Genomic DNA, 15,540 nt, shown 5'->3' on the forward strand with positions numbered 1-15,540 from the left:
AAGAACAAGTCCCAAACCAGACTTTTCATTTCATCCACCCCAGCCTCCTCAGTGTTTTCCATCCCAGGCAAGGGTGACTTCATCCTCCCCGTGGCTCAGGCCAAAATTCTTGGACTCATCTCTGTCTCTCTTCTTTCTCTCTCACACCCCATTTGATCTCTCAGCCATCCAGTCCTCTGTAGCTTCAAAACATTTCCATATCTTGACCCCATTCTCACTTCCTTGTCTGATACTGAGCAGGTCAAAACCATCATCACTTCTTTCTTGATAAATAGCCCTCCTAGGTCCATCCCTATTGCTCTACAGCCCATGCAACTTGAGGTACCCTTTCACAGACAGTTAAATCAAGTCAGTTCTCTACTGAAAACCTTTCAACAGCCTCCTGTCTCGCTCAGAGGAAAAGATAGTCTTAAAGTCCTGTAAGATTTAGGTTCCCATTGTCTCTCTGACCTCATGCCGTATCTTGCCTCTCTTTATTCATTTTACCTGCTCACATTTGATCTCTCTGGTATTACTAGAACCTACCACACATCTTCCTAACTTCTGGCTCCTTTTTTTTTGCTTTGCTTCCTTCCATTTTTCATAGCTCTGCTCAAATGTCACTTTATCTTAAGGTCTTTTTCTGACCATGCTATATAAAATAGCAGTTTCCCTTCTCATACTGCCTATTCCCTGGTCCTTGACTTTCCTCTGTTTTATTTTTCATGTGCAGAAAGTCTCCTCCCACTGTGACGTCTGCTGTCTTTGAGTGAGACATCGTTCATTGCTCTATGTCAACTACTAGGGCAATGTGAAACACACAGTAGGTCTTTAATAAATATGTGTTGAATAAATAAGGTGATATGTGTTGGCAGATATATCAGACCTGGATAGAAGGGTTGGATTATTTGATGTCTGTGTATATTTAAAAATTGATTTCTGTTCCTACGCTTGTCTGTGAAGGCCTGGGAGTATGAACTTAGCCCTCATAGTCCCTATTGGAATAAGGTGTCTGGGGAGCAAGTTGTCTGTCCGTCAATGGTTAATCAATAGTTGAGAGTCGTGTACTTGGTAAGCAACTCATTCAGTCCTGTTCTGGTTATCTTGTATTGTGGAGGCGGGAGCGGCAGACATACGGACTTTCTCTTCAAATTTATCTCTATTGGAAGGTTGTTTTACATTCCTGGATGTTTATGTTTGATTTTTAATAAGTTTAGTGTTTTCCCTCTCTTGATTTTTCTTTTTTTTCCACTGTTACACCTTGTAGTATGAAATTGACAGTCTGTCAGAGACCTGTGACTCGAAATAACTGTGACAGATGGTGCACTGGAATACATGAACAGATCCCCTAAAAGAAATTCTTTTAGCAATGAGTATAGGAATTAAAAAATGAGCAGAAAAATCAGAAATGAAATATCAGCTCAACAACCTGTAACATGTGTGTTGCAGGAGGAGAGTCTGCGGGGCGATGAAGTCTTGTCAAGAGTGAACAGTGTACATTGAGGAGCAATCTTGGAACAACCCTCACTGGAACTCTGGATGAGTGAGAAAGTGTTGTATAAGTGTTTTTAGTTTTTAGTTTACTTAAGGGATCAGGCGTTTCTTTGCCTGGAAGACAAGGCAATGAGATCCTGCAGCTGCAGCCAGAAGAAAACGTGGAATGAGGAATTGTATTATGGAGAAGGAGGAGGAAAAAAGAGAAGGAAGGTGTAGGCATGACTCAGTAAAATGAGTGACCCAGGAAAAAAAGTGGACATCCAGGTTACTCCTAATTTATGTGACGAGAAAGACAGGTTCTTTCATTGCCAGGTCAAGGTCACTGATGAGGAGTGCATTAAAAGAACATAAATACTGTGTTCTGGAAATTTTGGGGCACTTGAATATGATGAGATGACAGCCCTTAGGATAAAAAGGTGTGCAGCCTAAGCTAGCAGAATGTGTGGTTTACCCAGCCACAAAGGGTCAGGAGCAAATTCATACTTTCCAACCTCTTAGGTAAACCACACACAGTCAAACAAAAGTCTTAATAGAAAGAAAAATAAATAAAAAATTTTATAAAGATAAAAAGAAAGCGAGTGTTAATGGTTTAATTACATCCCCTCAAAGACAGTTTCAAGATCTAACCCCTAGTACCTGTGACTGTAATCTTCTTGGAAACAGCCTTTGCAGATGCAATGAAGATAAGGCCATGCTGAGTTGGAATGGGACTTAACCCAATACTGTAAAAACAGACACACAAGAGAAAGAGGCCATGTTGGAGACAGAGACAGAGATTAGAGTTATATTGCCTCAATAAGAAGGTTAAATAACTCTCCTAAGTCCTGTGAACAGAAAATGTTGAAATCAAGGAAATGAACTACATTTTTCCTTATTTCAAAGAAAAGATATTCAAAAAGAAGTTGTGCTGATACCAAACAGTGGGATTCTGAAGGGTCAGGCCTCTTTCCCATGAATCAGAAAAGAAATAAAAATAGCTTTACCACTGGAAAAGGTAAGTTTGAGTATCTGCCTTGCAGAGAAAAGTCCATGGTTCTCTTTCTATCCATCCCTCCCCCAGCTGTAGGTTAAGCAGCAGGGTAGCTGCAAACATTTCTTCTCTAGGAGGAAGGTCACAGCATGAAGGAGGCATACTTGAGAGGACAGTACAGCATTCCAGCTCTGAAAAAAATGTCCAGAGATGACCTTGAACACCCAATTCCTTCCAGTAGAAATGAACTTTTCACTGTAGTCATGAGAGTAGGACCTTTTGAGAAATATGAGAGAAAAGAAGAAGAAGAAAGACATTTCTTCCTTCCTATTGAACGTTCTGGGAAAACTGATATTTTGTGTACCGATAAGACTGTGGAAAGAAAAAAAAAAAAAAAAGCCTCTTAGCCTAATGTTATCCTCAGCTCTGTGTATACCATAAGTAACTATAAACCACTGCCTCTGCTTCAGGAGAAGGTAAAGAAGTAGCAGAAAGCCTTCCTTTATGCCAGAGGATCAGACAATGTGCTAGGTATACCTCTGAGTGGTTGAACTTACTCTGCCTTGAATAGCCCCCAAATCTCCCTGTGGAAGGCTCACACAATCATCAAAACCCATTTCAGTCCCTACCTGTGAAGTTCTTCAGGCTCCTCTGTTCTTATTCTCCTGCTCTTAGAAGAGGTGACCATCCCTCTTGTGAGCCATTGCTGTAATTTGCATACATTCCTATGATAAAATTTATCCCTCTGAATTTCTGTTGTTTGGTTAAAAGATTGTGTCCTTTGTTAAACTCCAATCACCTTAAAGTCAAAGATGGTGTCTTATTGCTTGTATCTCCAGTGTCTGACACGGACCTAATAAATATTTTTCCAAGAATAGAAATTCACTCTGTACCATGAAAATCATATTTAAAATCATTGTGATTATTAAGAATATGATCTCCGTTATGATATCAACATAACTTAAAATTCATTAAAATTACATAAAATTTAAAAGTAAGTTCTTCAATCCTTTCACATTTCTCATGCTCCACAGTCATGTTTGGTTAGTGGATACAGGCCTGAACAGTATTGATATAGAACAGTTTCAAATTTGAACAGTGTTGTTGAAGAATATTTTCGATTTTTTATGAACAAATGTATCCTTTTTGAAAAGTGAAGACACGAATTTGAACTAGTAAGATTGTCCATTATTTTATATCCCTACATTCTATGGGAGATGTTCAGTGATTCCTCATTGTTGGGTATGATCTACTTTAAAGTATCAGAAGACAACATATTGAAGTGATGGATAATTTGCCTTTCTTACTTACAAGCTGTGCATCCATGGGAAAATTACTTGACTTCTCTGGGGCTCCATTCGCTCATCTGTAAAAGGGATATTAAATAACCAGAGATAGTTCACAGAGCTGTTGTAAATATTAAACAAGATGCTTTGTGTGTGTGTGTGTTAGTCGCTCAGTTGTGTCCAACTCTTTGCAACCCTATGACCTGCGGTCTACCAGGCTCCTCTGCCAATGGGATTTCCCAGGCAAGAGTACTGGTATGGGTAGCTGTTCCCTTTTCCAGGGGATCTTCTCGACCCAGGGATTGAACCTGGGTCTTCTGCTTTGCATGCAGATTCTTTACTGTCTGAGCCACCAAGGAAACTCCAAATAGGATGATTTATATACAGTTAAATCATAATATTCAATAAATTACAGTGATTATTTTTATGGAAACTGCACCTCAATACTCTAACCCATTAACACAGAGGAACTTCTGAGAACCATGAATAGATTCCCTTCTTAGATTTTAAGACTATCACCTTTGGTTTTGACATGCTATGAACTATATAAATTTTTGCAAAAGCAAAGGCTGACTCTAACCTGAGCAGGACAATGATTCTGACTCTGCATTTCCAATATCTCAATTTCATCATCTGTGAAATGGAATAACACAGACTTATGGAATTTTTGTGATAAGTAGACATGGTCCCCAAACAGCCAAATACAAAGGCTGGCAATTTGTTGTATGCACTGAATAAACTCCAGACGTACATGCCTATTTCTGCTACTGTTATTGTCCTTATCTTTCTGCCAAGATGTCTGCAATACATTCAGTGCTAGTTGATTGAACAAATGAATGAACAAAAGAATGAATAGAGTATGATAAAGCAGTAAATAGCTTCTTCCAGTTACGGACTGATAACAGATTATGAATAAAAATCACTAGCATAATCACTTCATGGGAGTCTCCCACATAATTAAACTGGTCCAACAGAGCTTTGTATATCCCAGGCAATAACTGGTATGAGGAGAATATGATTTTAACCAAAACAGCTTAGAGCTCAAGCTTTGATTCTTATGACCCTCATGATTATGCAAATATTATTTTTGTTTTCTGCTATATTTATGTACAATACATAATTGACTGCCCATTAATGTTGACAGTGTGCGTTTTCTGTTTACACTTCGATTTTTGACACTAACCACATTTCTTTCAATAAGTAAACTGCTTTAGTCAAAGCCATTATAAAAGCAGCCTAGTGTTTCACAATGGAAAATCAGATTTAGCTGATCATTTGACAAAGTTTTGTCAAATATTTTTTTGTATTTATTAACACCTCTGCATTAGCACCTCTGCTCAATGCAGAAAAGTCTCAAATAATTAGGGTCAGAAAAACTGCCTGGGATGACCTACAATGCAAATGTAATGCTAAGTCGCTTCAGTCGTGTCCCACTCTTTACAAGCCAAGAACTGTAGCCCACCAGGCTCCTCTGTCCATGCAATTCTCTAGGCAGGAACACTGGAGTAGTTTGCTGTATCCACCTCCAGGGGATCTTCCTGACCCAGAGATCAAACCTACATCTCTGATGTTCCTGCCCTGGCAGGCGAATTCTTCACCACCAGGGAAGCTCATGCTTAGCTGAGGCTGGTGGAACGTGTTCAATGACCCTACAGATACAATTACAGTGTTTGGGCTAGATATTCTCTGAATGTCCTGAAGAGATCCATTCCCCTCTCCTCCCCACTGGGCCCAGGAGGAGGCTTAATCTCTCTGGTTTTCTTTAAGGGTTGTCTTTCCTTTAGGTTTGATCAGTGGGAGGACCTGAAGTGGGAAGGAAAGGTAGTTACCCTACTTCAGTTCTTCACCTCTGGTGGGTACTGCATCCCACCAGGAGCATGGCTCCCTGGACGCATCCTCTCACTCAGCTCCAGGAATTCAGTTCTTCTCCTGTCCATCAGCCACTTGGGTGGGAAGGCCTTTCCTCCACTGTCCTTTCCTAGGTGCCTCACCATCCCTTGTTTCCTGTGGCTAACTCTGAGCACACTCTAGAACAGCCCTATCATCAAATTGCTTTCATTTAAATTCTCTGGGGTGAATTCTGTTTTCTACCAGACCCTGACTTGTACAAAGATTAAAAGAGAAAGCTCTGTTGCCAGGTATTTCCCAGGTATTTGACTATGGGAAAGTTACTAAATTTCTCCTAATTTTAGTTGACTTTTCTACAAAATGGGGATAATGATAGTATTTACTCTACAGGGTTGTGAAGTTTATATGCAATAGTGAGGGACAATCTCATGACTTTTCCTGGAATTTTGTGTTAATATGCTCTTGTCTGGGGGTCAATGATGGAGGAAGTTCATATTTCACAGCCATAAGAGAGGCCAGCCTGAAAACGTAATGCAGGAAGGCAAAGCTGAAAGAATTGATGAGAAACTCTGATAAAGGCTCATCTACTAACAAGACTGTTTTGTATTCCCCTTCACAGTTTAAACCAGTTTGGGTCGCAGTATTTACAATCAGAAAACATACAGGGTTATACAAGACATAAATTGTTCTCATGTGTTTGCTTATTAGACATTGATATCATACACGTACTTTTTGATAAATATTTACTCTTGGTAAAGCAGCCCATTCCCCAGGCTTGTTGAATGATCTGCTTTGATAGCTATTTTTAAATTGTACACAAAAGAATTTACAAAACCGAAGGTTTAGCTAAATGCACGAAATATTTCTAACACATCTAGTAAGGACAGAAATGTTTATGTGAGCAGATTGATTATACATAAAGTTTTAAAACCGATTTAGTATCCAGTAACTGAAAATATTCTTTTTTTAGACCAATAAGAAAAAGTCAGTTTTGTGCCTTATCAGCTTAACACTGAGTATAGATTAAGTAAGTTATAATACACAAACATCAAAGGACATGGGTAGAATACAAATCTGAGAACTTGAAAAGATGTGCTGTTTTTATCAAGAAAGCAATGTCTATTCTCTTCAGCAGATTGAGTTTAGGGAAGATTTAAAATTACGCCTTTATACAATAGTAATTTTAAATGTACTTGTGAATTTATTTTTTTTCAAAACAATGACATTAGCAAAAATTTTACATAGCCTGGATTGAATTCACACACTCAAATGAGGCTTTATCAATACTAATGGGGATGAATACACTGCTAGACTATGTCAACGGAGCTAATCCCCCGCCGTGAGTTACAGAAGATTGATACCATCTTTATTTGATTCTTTCTGGAAATTAAATGCTCTACTAAAATTGTTTACTCCAAATTTTACATTTAGTAAAAGAGAATATCTGCAATAGCTCAGTTAACATCAATAATAAGCTTCAAAAAAGGATTCTGAAATGGCAGGCAAAATATTTTTTTATTGTAGGCAATTATTTAAACTGCATATTTGGCTTTATGCATAATAAGTCATGTGGGAAAAACATCCACATTGCAGATAGATTTCCAGTATCTAATTTTCTTTCTTTTTTTTTTTTTGTATTTTTTCCGAGCAATGACATTAATGGGATTTTGCCAGGTTATAAAAATGAGGGTTTTCTCGGGAGCTACTTGTAGTTTCCAAGCTGAACAGCAGCGCGCACGTAGACACATCGGAAGGTGGATGGCTGGATTTCCCAGTACTGGACTGGGTTGCTGAAAAGGCTCACTCCTGAATAAGAAGCCTTTTTGGTGTTGTATCCGGGTGGGCAGAAGTCGTTAGAGCCGATTGCAGAGATATTGTTGTTGTGAAGGTAGACAACCTGCAACCCAAATAATGGCACATGGTTATTTTTCTCTAAATATACGCAGACCGTACAGGTAAACACTTACTTCTTTTTTAGCATGCTCATCCCTCAGTTTAAATATCTTAATACTAATCAAACCAAATGTTTGATTTCTCTCTCCCTTTTTAATCTTGTTTTTCCCTTCCTTAGTCTTCCTCATCTCAGTATATGGCATTTCAGTCTTTCCAGATGACTCAGGCTAAAAACATTGTCATTATCCTTGACTCTCCCTGTCTTACACTTTTTGCCCTAACATCAACAAATCCTGCTAGTGTAACCTTAAAAAAAAGACGTGTAATCCAGTTCTTCTCCCCATATCTACTCCTACAACCTCATGCAAAGCCACTATTATCTCCTTTTAAATTATTGAAGCTGCTCTGATCTTCCTGTTTCCTCTTTTTCCTTCTTGAAGTCTGTTCTTTCTTTCTCTTTTCTACCTTCTTACTTTCCTTTCTTCCAACTATTATTTTAAAAAGTAAGCAAGTTATATCATCCTGCCTCAGTACCCCAGCAGCTTCCCATCTCATGCAGAGTAAAATCTAAAGTTCTCACAATGACACATCCTACTTGATCTGGGCATCCTTCTACTCTCAGCTCATGCTAGAACAGAGTAGATGTTCAATAAATATGTGTTGAATGAATAAATGAATGATTTCATGGTTATTTCATAAATTGTGTCCACATGGAATATCTTCAGGGCAAAGATAAAATTATAGACTATTTAAAGAATTACCTAAAATAAGGAAGTAATATAGTAAAGTATGAGAGGGTATAGAGTATTAGAATCAGAATTAAAAATCACAAACTCTAAGAAATACTTGAATGCAACCATATTTGGAATAAGCAGACCTAGAAATTTTTAACAAAAATGTATTCTATGTTACAAGTTATATTCAATGAATATAACATTATAGTTCATTAGAAATTTTTTCTGAAATATATTTTATGATTATGTTTAAGACAATGGCAATTTGTTCATAGATTTTTTTTAAGCAAAACTAAATATCAGACTTAAAAAGAAGTTTGAAAATGAGTTTTTACTCAAATTATTTATATGTGAATTCTGAAGAATGGAAGTGATTGACCATAAACCAAGGCTAAAATATAATGGTAAAGCAATAATTTCTTACGCAAGCTATGAAATCTATGAGGTCCTTCCTTAGAATAACTGACTTGAAATATTGTTCCACCCACCAGAATATTTATATTCATATCCTGGTGAAGACTCTTGATTAAGAAAAGGTTTATGAAGAGAACAATAGATGTCTTACAAAAACAGAAACAAGGGATATTAATATCAAAACAATATCTGTAAGGTTTGTGTGTGTGTGTGTATGTGTGCATGTGATTCTCTAACTTTGAAAATTTCTTGTTGTCATTTGACAGTCTCCATTGCTTAACAATAATTAAAAAGAAAGGAGAGGTGCTTGGTGAGAGTCTATGGATAATAGTTAGAATAAGAGAAGGAAATATCAAGACATAAAGCAAGTGTTAGTCTGTGTAAAAAGGAAATTAAATTTCCAACTCATTATATGAGGTCAATATTTTCTTATAGCTAAACAAAAATCACAAAAAAGAAAGCTATAGTCAAAATATCACATATGAATATAGACAGAAAATTAACAAAATATTAGGAAATTATATATCACAACATTTAAAAAAAAAAGACTTCACCATGGTCAAAACCAAACATGATTTTTCTCAAGGATTTAAATTTATTTAACTGGAAATCAATTAAGTTAATATAGTATATTAAAGGAATAAAAGCAAAAATCACATAATCATCTCAACAGAAAGAGAAAACATTGGGAAAAAACACACATTTATGATAAAAATTTTCAGTAAACTAAAAATCAAAGGAAATATTTTTAACTTGATTAAGAACATGTACAAAAGACCTGTAGCTAGCATCATGCCTAATGACAAAAGGTTGATTGCCCTTGTAAAATAGGGATAAAACAAAGATGTCTAATTTCTGATTTTTTTAATTGGAGGTCACATGTACCCCAGTGTTCAAAGATGTCTAATTCCATCACTTCTACCAACATTGTACCATAGATTCTAGCCAATGCAGTGAAGCAAGAAAAGAAATTTTAAAAATTCAGATGAGAAAGAATAATTAAAATTCTCTTTATTTACAAATTATAAGATCCTGAATGTAGACTATCCAAAGGAATGTATTAAAAGTACTACAACTAAAAATAATTTTAGCACAGGACACTAGCACTAAGACAGAAGATAGATGCACAAAAATCAACTGAATTTCTACTAACAAAAAGATTCAAAAATAAAATTAAAGGAAACTATCCATAACAGCACCAAAAATACACAAAATTTAGAAATAAACTTAATGAAATGTAAAACTTGCATACTAAAAATGCCAAACTATTGCTGTGAGAAAATAAAGACAAAATAGAGAGATATTCCATGTTTGTGCATTTGAAGACTCAAAGTTATTGCAAGGAAAATTCTTTCCTGAATCATCTGTAGATTCAACACAATTCCTATTGAAGCCCTAGCAATCAATTTGAGAAGAAATGAACAAGCCAGCCCTAAAATTTGAATGGAATGCAAAGAAACAAGAACAGCCAAAATTTTGAAAAATAAGACCAAGGTTAGAGGAACTTCATTTCTCATTTCTAAGCATAATCAGAAGTTACAGTTATCAAAAGGTATAGTACTAGCAAAATAAAATGTGGTATATCCATACAATGATGTGCAATTCATCAATAAAAATGATTGAATTACTGACACATGCTGTGATATGGATGACTTAAAATTACTCTGATAAGTGAAAGAAGCCAACCACAAAAGCCACACCTTGTATGATTACATTTAGAAATGTCTAGAAAAGAAACATATATAGAGAAACCAGATTAATGATTCCCTGTGTCTGAGGATGAGATTGAGAACAACTAGAAATAAATATGTAAGAGGCCTATTTGGGAGGTAATCAAAATATTCTAAAACTATATTATGGTGATAGTTGGATAATTACATAATTTAAAAATATCTGGACTATATGGATACAGAAAAAAATAGTAGAGTAGGTGAAACCGCTAAGAGCCTCGAGAAATGTAGGTAATATGACTACACAGATGCCAATTGGAAATGGGAAACTAACAACAAGGTCCTTCTGAATGTGGGGCCCTGTGTAAATGTCCATGAAATTTGCTGACATTCAAGAAAGATTTCAAAATGGCATGTTTGATAATTTTATCTCTGTGACCACAGTAAGACACACTATATATTGAGCTTTTCATATATATAATCTTTTAAAAATACACAATTTAAACAACATGTTTGTTTAATTTCCTCAAGATAACAATGGAAATCTTATATTGTTATATATGAAATCACTATGACTACTTAAAGTAATAAGCATGACTTACATTTACAGATTTATGAACTATAAAGCTCTATTAGCATAGTGAACCACTGAACCATATCTTATCTTTAAGAATATATGCTAACTGATAATTTATATGAAGTTAATTCGGTCACACAGCTAGGTAAACATTGTCTTTTGACCTACAAGATGTTTGTTGAAACTCAAAGTTAAAACTACTATTTTATTTCATATCCATAGATTACAGATGATATCTAAACACTATGTATTTGTAACACTGATCTGTGACTTGAAACTACCCTGCTTCATAAAAAATAAATTATATTCTGGAAGCAAGTAATATAGTAAGTTCAAGGTAGTAGTCCTAATTAAAAAAAAATTAATACTAATTTAAACCTATATATCTCACAGAACCAGAATGAAAATTCATGTAGAAACATTAAAAATATCTCTCTGCAAAAACATTTCTAAGCAGAATTTCCTGCCTCCAGGCATCCCAGTAGGGATGATTTGCTCCCTAGATATTCCTCACAATAGTTAGTGGTTTTATATTACCTGGATGTACTTATGATCGGCCAGCCCACCGGGCACTTTGACAAGCTTGTTGTTGTTCAAATGAAGTTCCCTCAAATGAGGAGTGTTGGCCAAAGAGCCATTGTCAACAGCAGAGATGCTGTTGAAACTCAGTCCCAACCTGCAACAGAAAACAGAAATGAATGAATCACTGCACATGGATGCCTTCTTACAATAGGAAAGGCATTTTTTTGTTGTTTTGTTTTTGTACTATTACCTCTGCCTAATGTGATTTTCCCCAAACTATCTGAGCTTGGATAGAGCCGATTTGTTCTTAAGGTTTCATCTCAGATACAGTCTGCCCCTAGTGAATGCTCATAGAGCACCCTGTTGTCACCCTCTTGTAACACTCAAGGGGCTGTGTACTTGTGTGTCTTGCTTTGAGAAGAGTGACTGTCTTGTACATCTGGTACTAACCCAGAGCTTGATGTGATCAAGAGTTGATTGTATAATGAATGCAGTTTACTCAACTGAGGCAAAATGAAAGGGACACTATTACTATCTGGGTCACTTTGTAAAGCAAGCAATTGTATTTGTATTGGACAAATTTATTTGTTGTAAATAAAAAGTGAAAGTTTGTAATGTCAACAAATCTACCTGCCAGAAAGCTCAACAGAAAATATGGTTAAAAGAGTCTATCAATGACAATCTGTTACTGTCAGAATATGCCTGGTATCAATATTCCTGGCTTTTGACACTGATCTCTGAGCTATGAGCCCTAGAGCCCTGATCTCTGACCCTGATCTTGCCCCATCTTCCATTTCTCATACAATGCCACTCAAGGTTCTGGGTTGTATTTTTTTCGTTAAATGTTTAGCAAGTGTGAGTCTGCAGCTTTGATGTTCCCTCACAGTGCGTGCTAGGTCACTTCAGTCATATTCGACTTTCTGCGACCCTATAGACTGGAGCCCACCAGGCTCTTCTGTCTATGGGACTCTCCAGGCGAAACTACTGGAGTGGGTTGTCATGCCCTTCTCCAGGGGATCTTCAAGACTCAGGGTTCAAACCCGTGGCTCCTGCCTTGCAGGCAGATTCTTTACCACTGAGCCACCACGGAAGCCCTCCCTCACAGTCAATCAGATTCAAAACTCAGAAGACGCTGACTTGAAGACAGAACCACTGGACCCAACGTTCTCAGAATTAGTATCTGTCAGCACCAAGGTGCTGTCAATCCAAAAGGGCGGAGAGAGATGAGGCAACCAAGTAGTGGAAGAGAACCAGAAAGCTCAAAGGGAGAGGAAGCAGAAGAATCTCTTGAAGTCCTCCAAATTTAGTGAAAAAGACTTGGCCCTTTTTGAAGAATGATTCCTGCTTGCCTTCAGTGAGTTGAGATTTTTGAGCCCTTTTGGGATTTAGATGTTGATATAGGGCTTCCCTGATGGCTGAGCTGGTAAAGAATCTGCCTGCAGTGCAGGAGACCTGGGTTCTATCCCTGGATTGGGAAGATCCCCTGGAGAAGGGAACTGCTATCCACTCCACTATTCTGGCCTGGAGAATTCCATGGACTGTATAGTCCATGGGATCTGCAAAGAATTGGACACAACTGAACGACTTTCACTTGAGGTAACCAAAGTCTTCCAATTTTCATCATGACTTGGTATTTGAAATAACTGAGATTAAAGTGTGCTGACTTTAGGCTATTGATAAAACAGGTGGCTTGCCTTACTTGTTGATTATCAGCCTGGCACCTTGTCCCATAATATTTTGTCTTTCCCTCAGTCTTACACTTTCATCTGTTTCTGGTCTTTCCTTTTCTATTTCAGAACCTTGACTCTTAGTTCTTATAGCACTCCAAGTCCCATACCCATTTGGACTAATACATTTCTTAAAATATAATACTCCTAATAATTTAATCGAAGGAAACTACATTTTCAATGGTCAATTTATATTCACTCATCAAATGTTTTTTAGAACCTATTATGTTAAAGACTTTTGTTCTAGGCTTGTGAGGACAGAGGAGACGTGGCTAAAAAACCATGATTCTTTCCATCAAAGAAAATTAGGAGAGAATATGGTTATATATGCTTAATAAGAAAAGGGCAGTTTGCCTGAAAAACCACTTAATATTCTTGCAGAGGGACATACAGGATTTTGGCCTTACTTGTTCCTAATAACTAATTGGAATATTTGCCCTGCAATAATATTCTGAGATTAGTGGCTGCTTTTTTCTCCTTTTCACAGTTTTGATTTTTAGCACCAATGTACCTCTCATGTTCCAGAATCAGGGAGGAGCAAACAACATAAGGATTTGATAATTTATGAGATAGATTTTTCTGAACTTGATCCCAAACAGAAATATATTTAATCAATTCAAGAACTGAGAAAGATTGCCTGGCCAGTGAGGCAATTTTCTCTTATTTAATGACTGGAATTAAAAATCTTTTTAAACAAAAGTCTTCATTCCTATTGACCTTTTCAAAGTTTATTAGCTCTTTATGCTTCTATTTGATAAAAAAGTATGTGATGTTAATTTTAAAGTGTGGAATCATAAAGTCTCCATACCACTTTCAGTACAAAATAAATTTACTTTTCTAAAATGGCACAATATTATGAATGATTTACCACATTTAGAATTTTATACGATTGCCAATCCCTACTACTTATACTCCTCCTAATACTACTAATAATAATCCAAGGCTTCCCTGGTAGCTCAGACGGTAAAGTGTCTGCCCACAATGTGGGAGAACTGGGTTCAATCCCTGGAGAGGTGTCGCGAAGATCCCCTGGAGAAGGAAATGGCACCCCACTCCAGTATTCTTGCCTGGAAAATCCCATGGACTGAGGAGCCTGGTAGGCTACAGTCCATGGGGTCCCAAAGAGTCGGACAGATCTGAGAAACTTTACTTTCTTTCAAAGACACTTCTATACAGTGAGAAATGCAACTTATCTTCCTATATTTCTCTCTAGCTAGAGAGGCTTAATCAACATAGAAAGGTAGGTAACACTATTTTGAATATTATTTTCTCCATTAGAGACTAATTAAAATTGCTTTAGACAATGGGTTTCTTATCATTTGAGGCACCAGGGTTATATATTGCAGCTACAGTCACATGCATATACCACCTTCATCCCTCACGCTCCCCTGGGTCACTGGGGGATACCCACAGACACAGGGGAAATCTGCATTACATAGACATCTGCTTTTACGTATTTCTCAAAGGTAAATGATACGCTTTGTATTTATTTATCCATGATGAAATTTATGTGCAAAAAAAGGAGTGAGCCAATTTGGCATAACACTATGCTTCTCAGCAAGGACATTCAAGTACGTGTGAATCAGGAGCAGACTGTTTGTGAAGACAGTTGAAAAGGTCTGCCAATACTCTCTTTTTACTGCTTCGCCAGATTACAAATACTAAAAAAAAAAAAAACTGAAATTAGGTTAGAAAGCAGAATGGGCATTAATGATCATCTATAAGGAAAAAAAGTTTAGAAGGCTCAGAAAAAAAATTTGAGAGTATATTTGTCCAGAGAGACATTTTAAATTCTTCAGAGAACAGGAGTTAGAAAATCACATGATATGTATTCTAATACATGCAGTAAGATGCCCAATATTTTCATGCCCTGGTAGCTTTCATTTTAATATGTTTTCAAATTCTGAATACTATTTTATAATTACTTAGACTTCAGTTTGATACAATCAAATTAGAACATATTGAATGAGAATACAGATTTAATCAAATACTTGGTACATATGATATATCTTAATCTAAAAACAGTATGGTATTCATAAAATATAAGGCTGATGTTAGTGGACTTATGAAAGTACACTATTTCATTAGTTTTCTTTTTTTAAATAATTCGACAAAGCTGAAGTTTGCGGTTATTAGTAACAAAAACAATATTTGTGGTACAGGCAAAAAATCAATCATCATGTTTCTAATTCCGAGCGTATAGGCACTAATATACTCATCCATTTCACTGATAGAATATTATGAAATAACGTTATTACTTAGCCAAATTATTCAGTCCTTTCAGGCTAGCTGCATCAACTTTGGTGATTTTGTTGCCATCGAGATGTAATTCAGTAAGGGAAGCAGGAAGACCTGCAATATGGAAATACAGGAGGTTAAATTAGCAGAGAAATATAATTAGCGAATGTATGAAGACAGTGCAG

General features: G+C 36.5%; 1 protein-coding gene across 2 annotated transcripts in view; it reads right to left on the reverse strand.

Moving 5' to 3' along the window:
• Positions 1 to 6,440: 6,440 nt before the first annotated feature.
• The window catches only part of DCN (decorin), a 37,346-nt gene continuing 28,246 nt past the window's right edge, over positions 6,441 to 15,540 (reverse strand). For both annotated transcript variants that reach the window (XM_068969993.1, XM_068969994.1), the window contains exons 6-8: positions 15,376 to 15,469; positions 11,406 to 11,544; positions 6,441 to 7,477 (exon numbers count right to left, since the gene is read on the reverse strand). In XM_068969993.1, the coding sequence (XP_068826094.1) occupies positions 7,283 to 7,477; positions 11,406 to 11,544; positions 15,376 to 15,469 (428 nt within the window). In that variant the 3' untranslated portion in view covers positions 6,441 to 7,282. The remainder of the gene's footprint in view (positions 7,478 to 11,405; positions 11,545 to 15,375; positions 15,470 to 15,540) is intronic.

Source organism: Capricornis sumatraensis, chromosome 4, assembly GCF_032405125.1.
Source record: "Capricornis sumatraensis isolate serow.1 chromosome 4, serow.2, whole genome shotgun sequence".
In the NCBI taxonomy this organism is placed as follows: domain Eukaryota; kingdom Metazoa; phylum Chordata; class Mammalia; order Artiodactyla; family Bovidae; genus Capricornis; species Capricornis sumatraensis.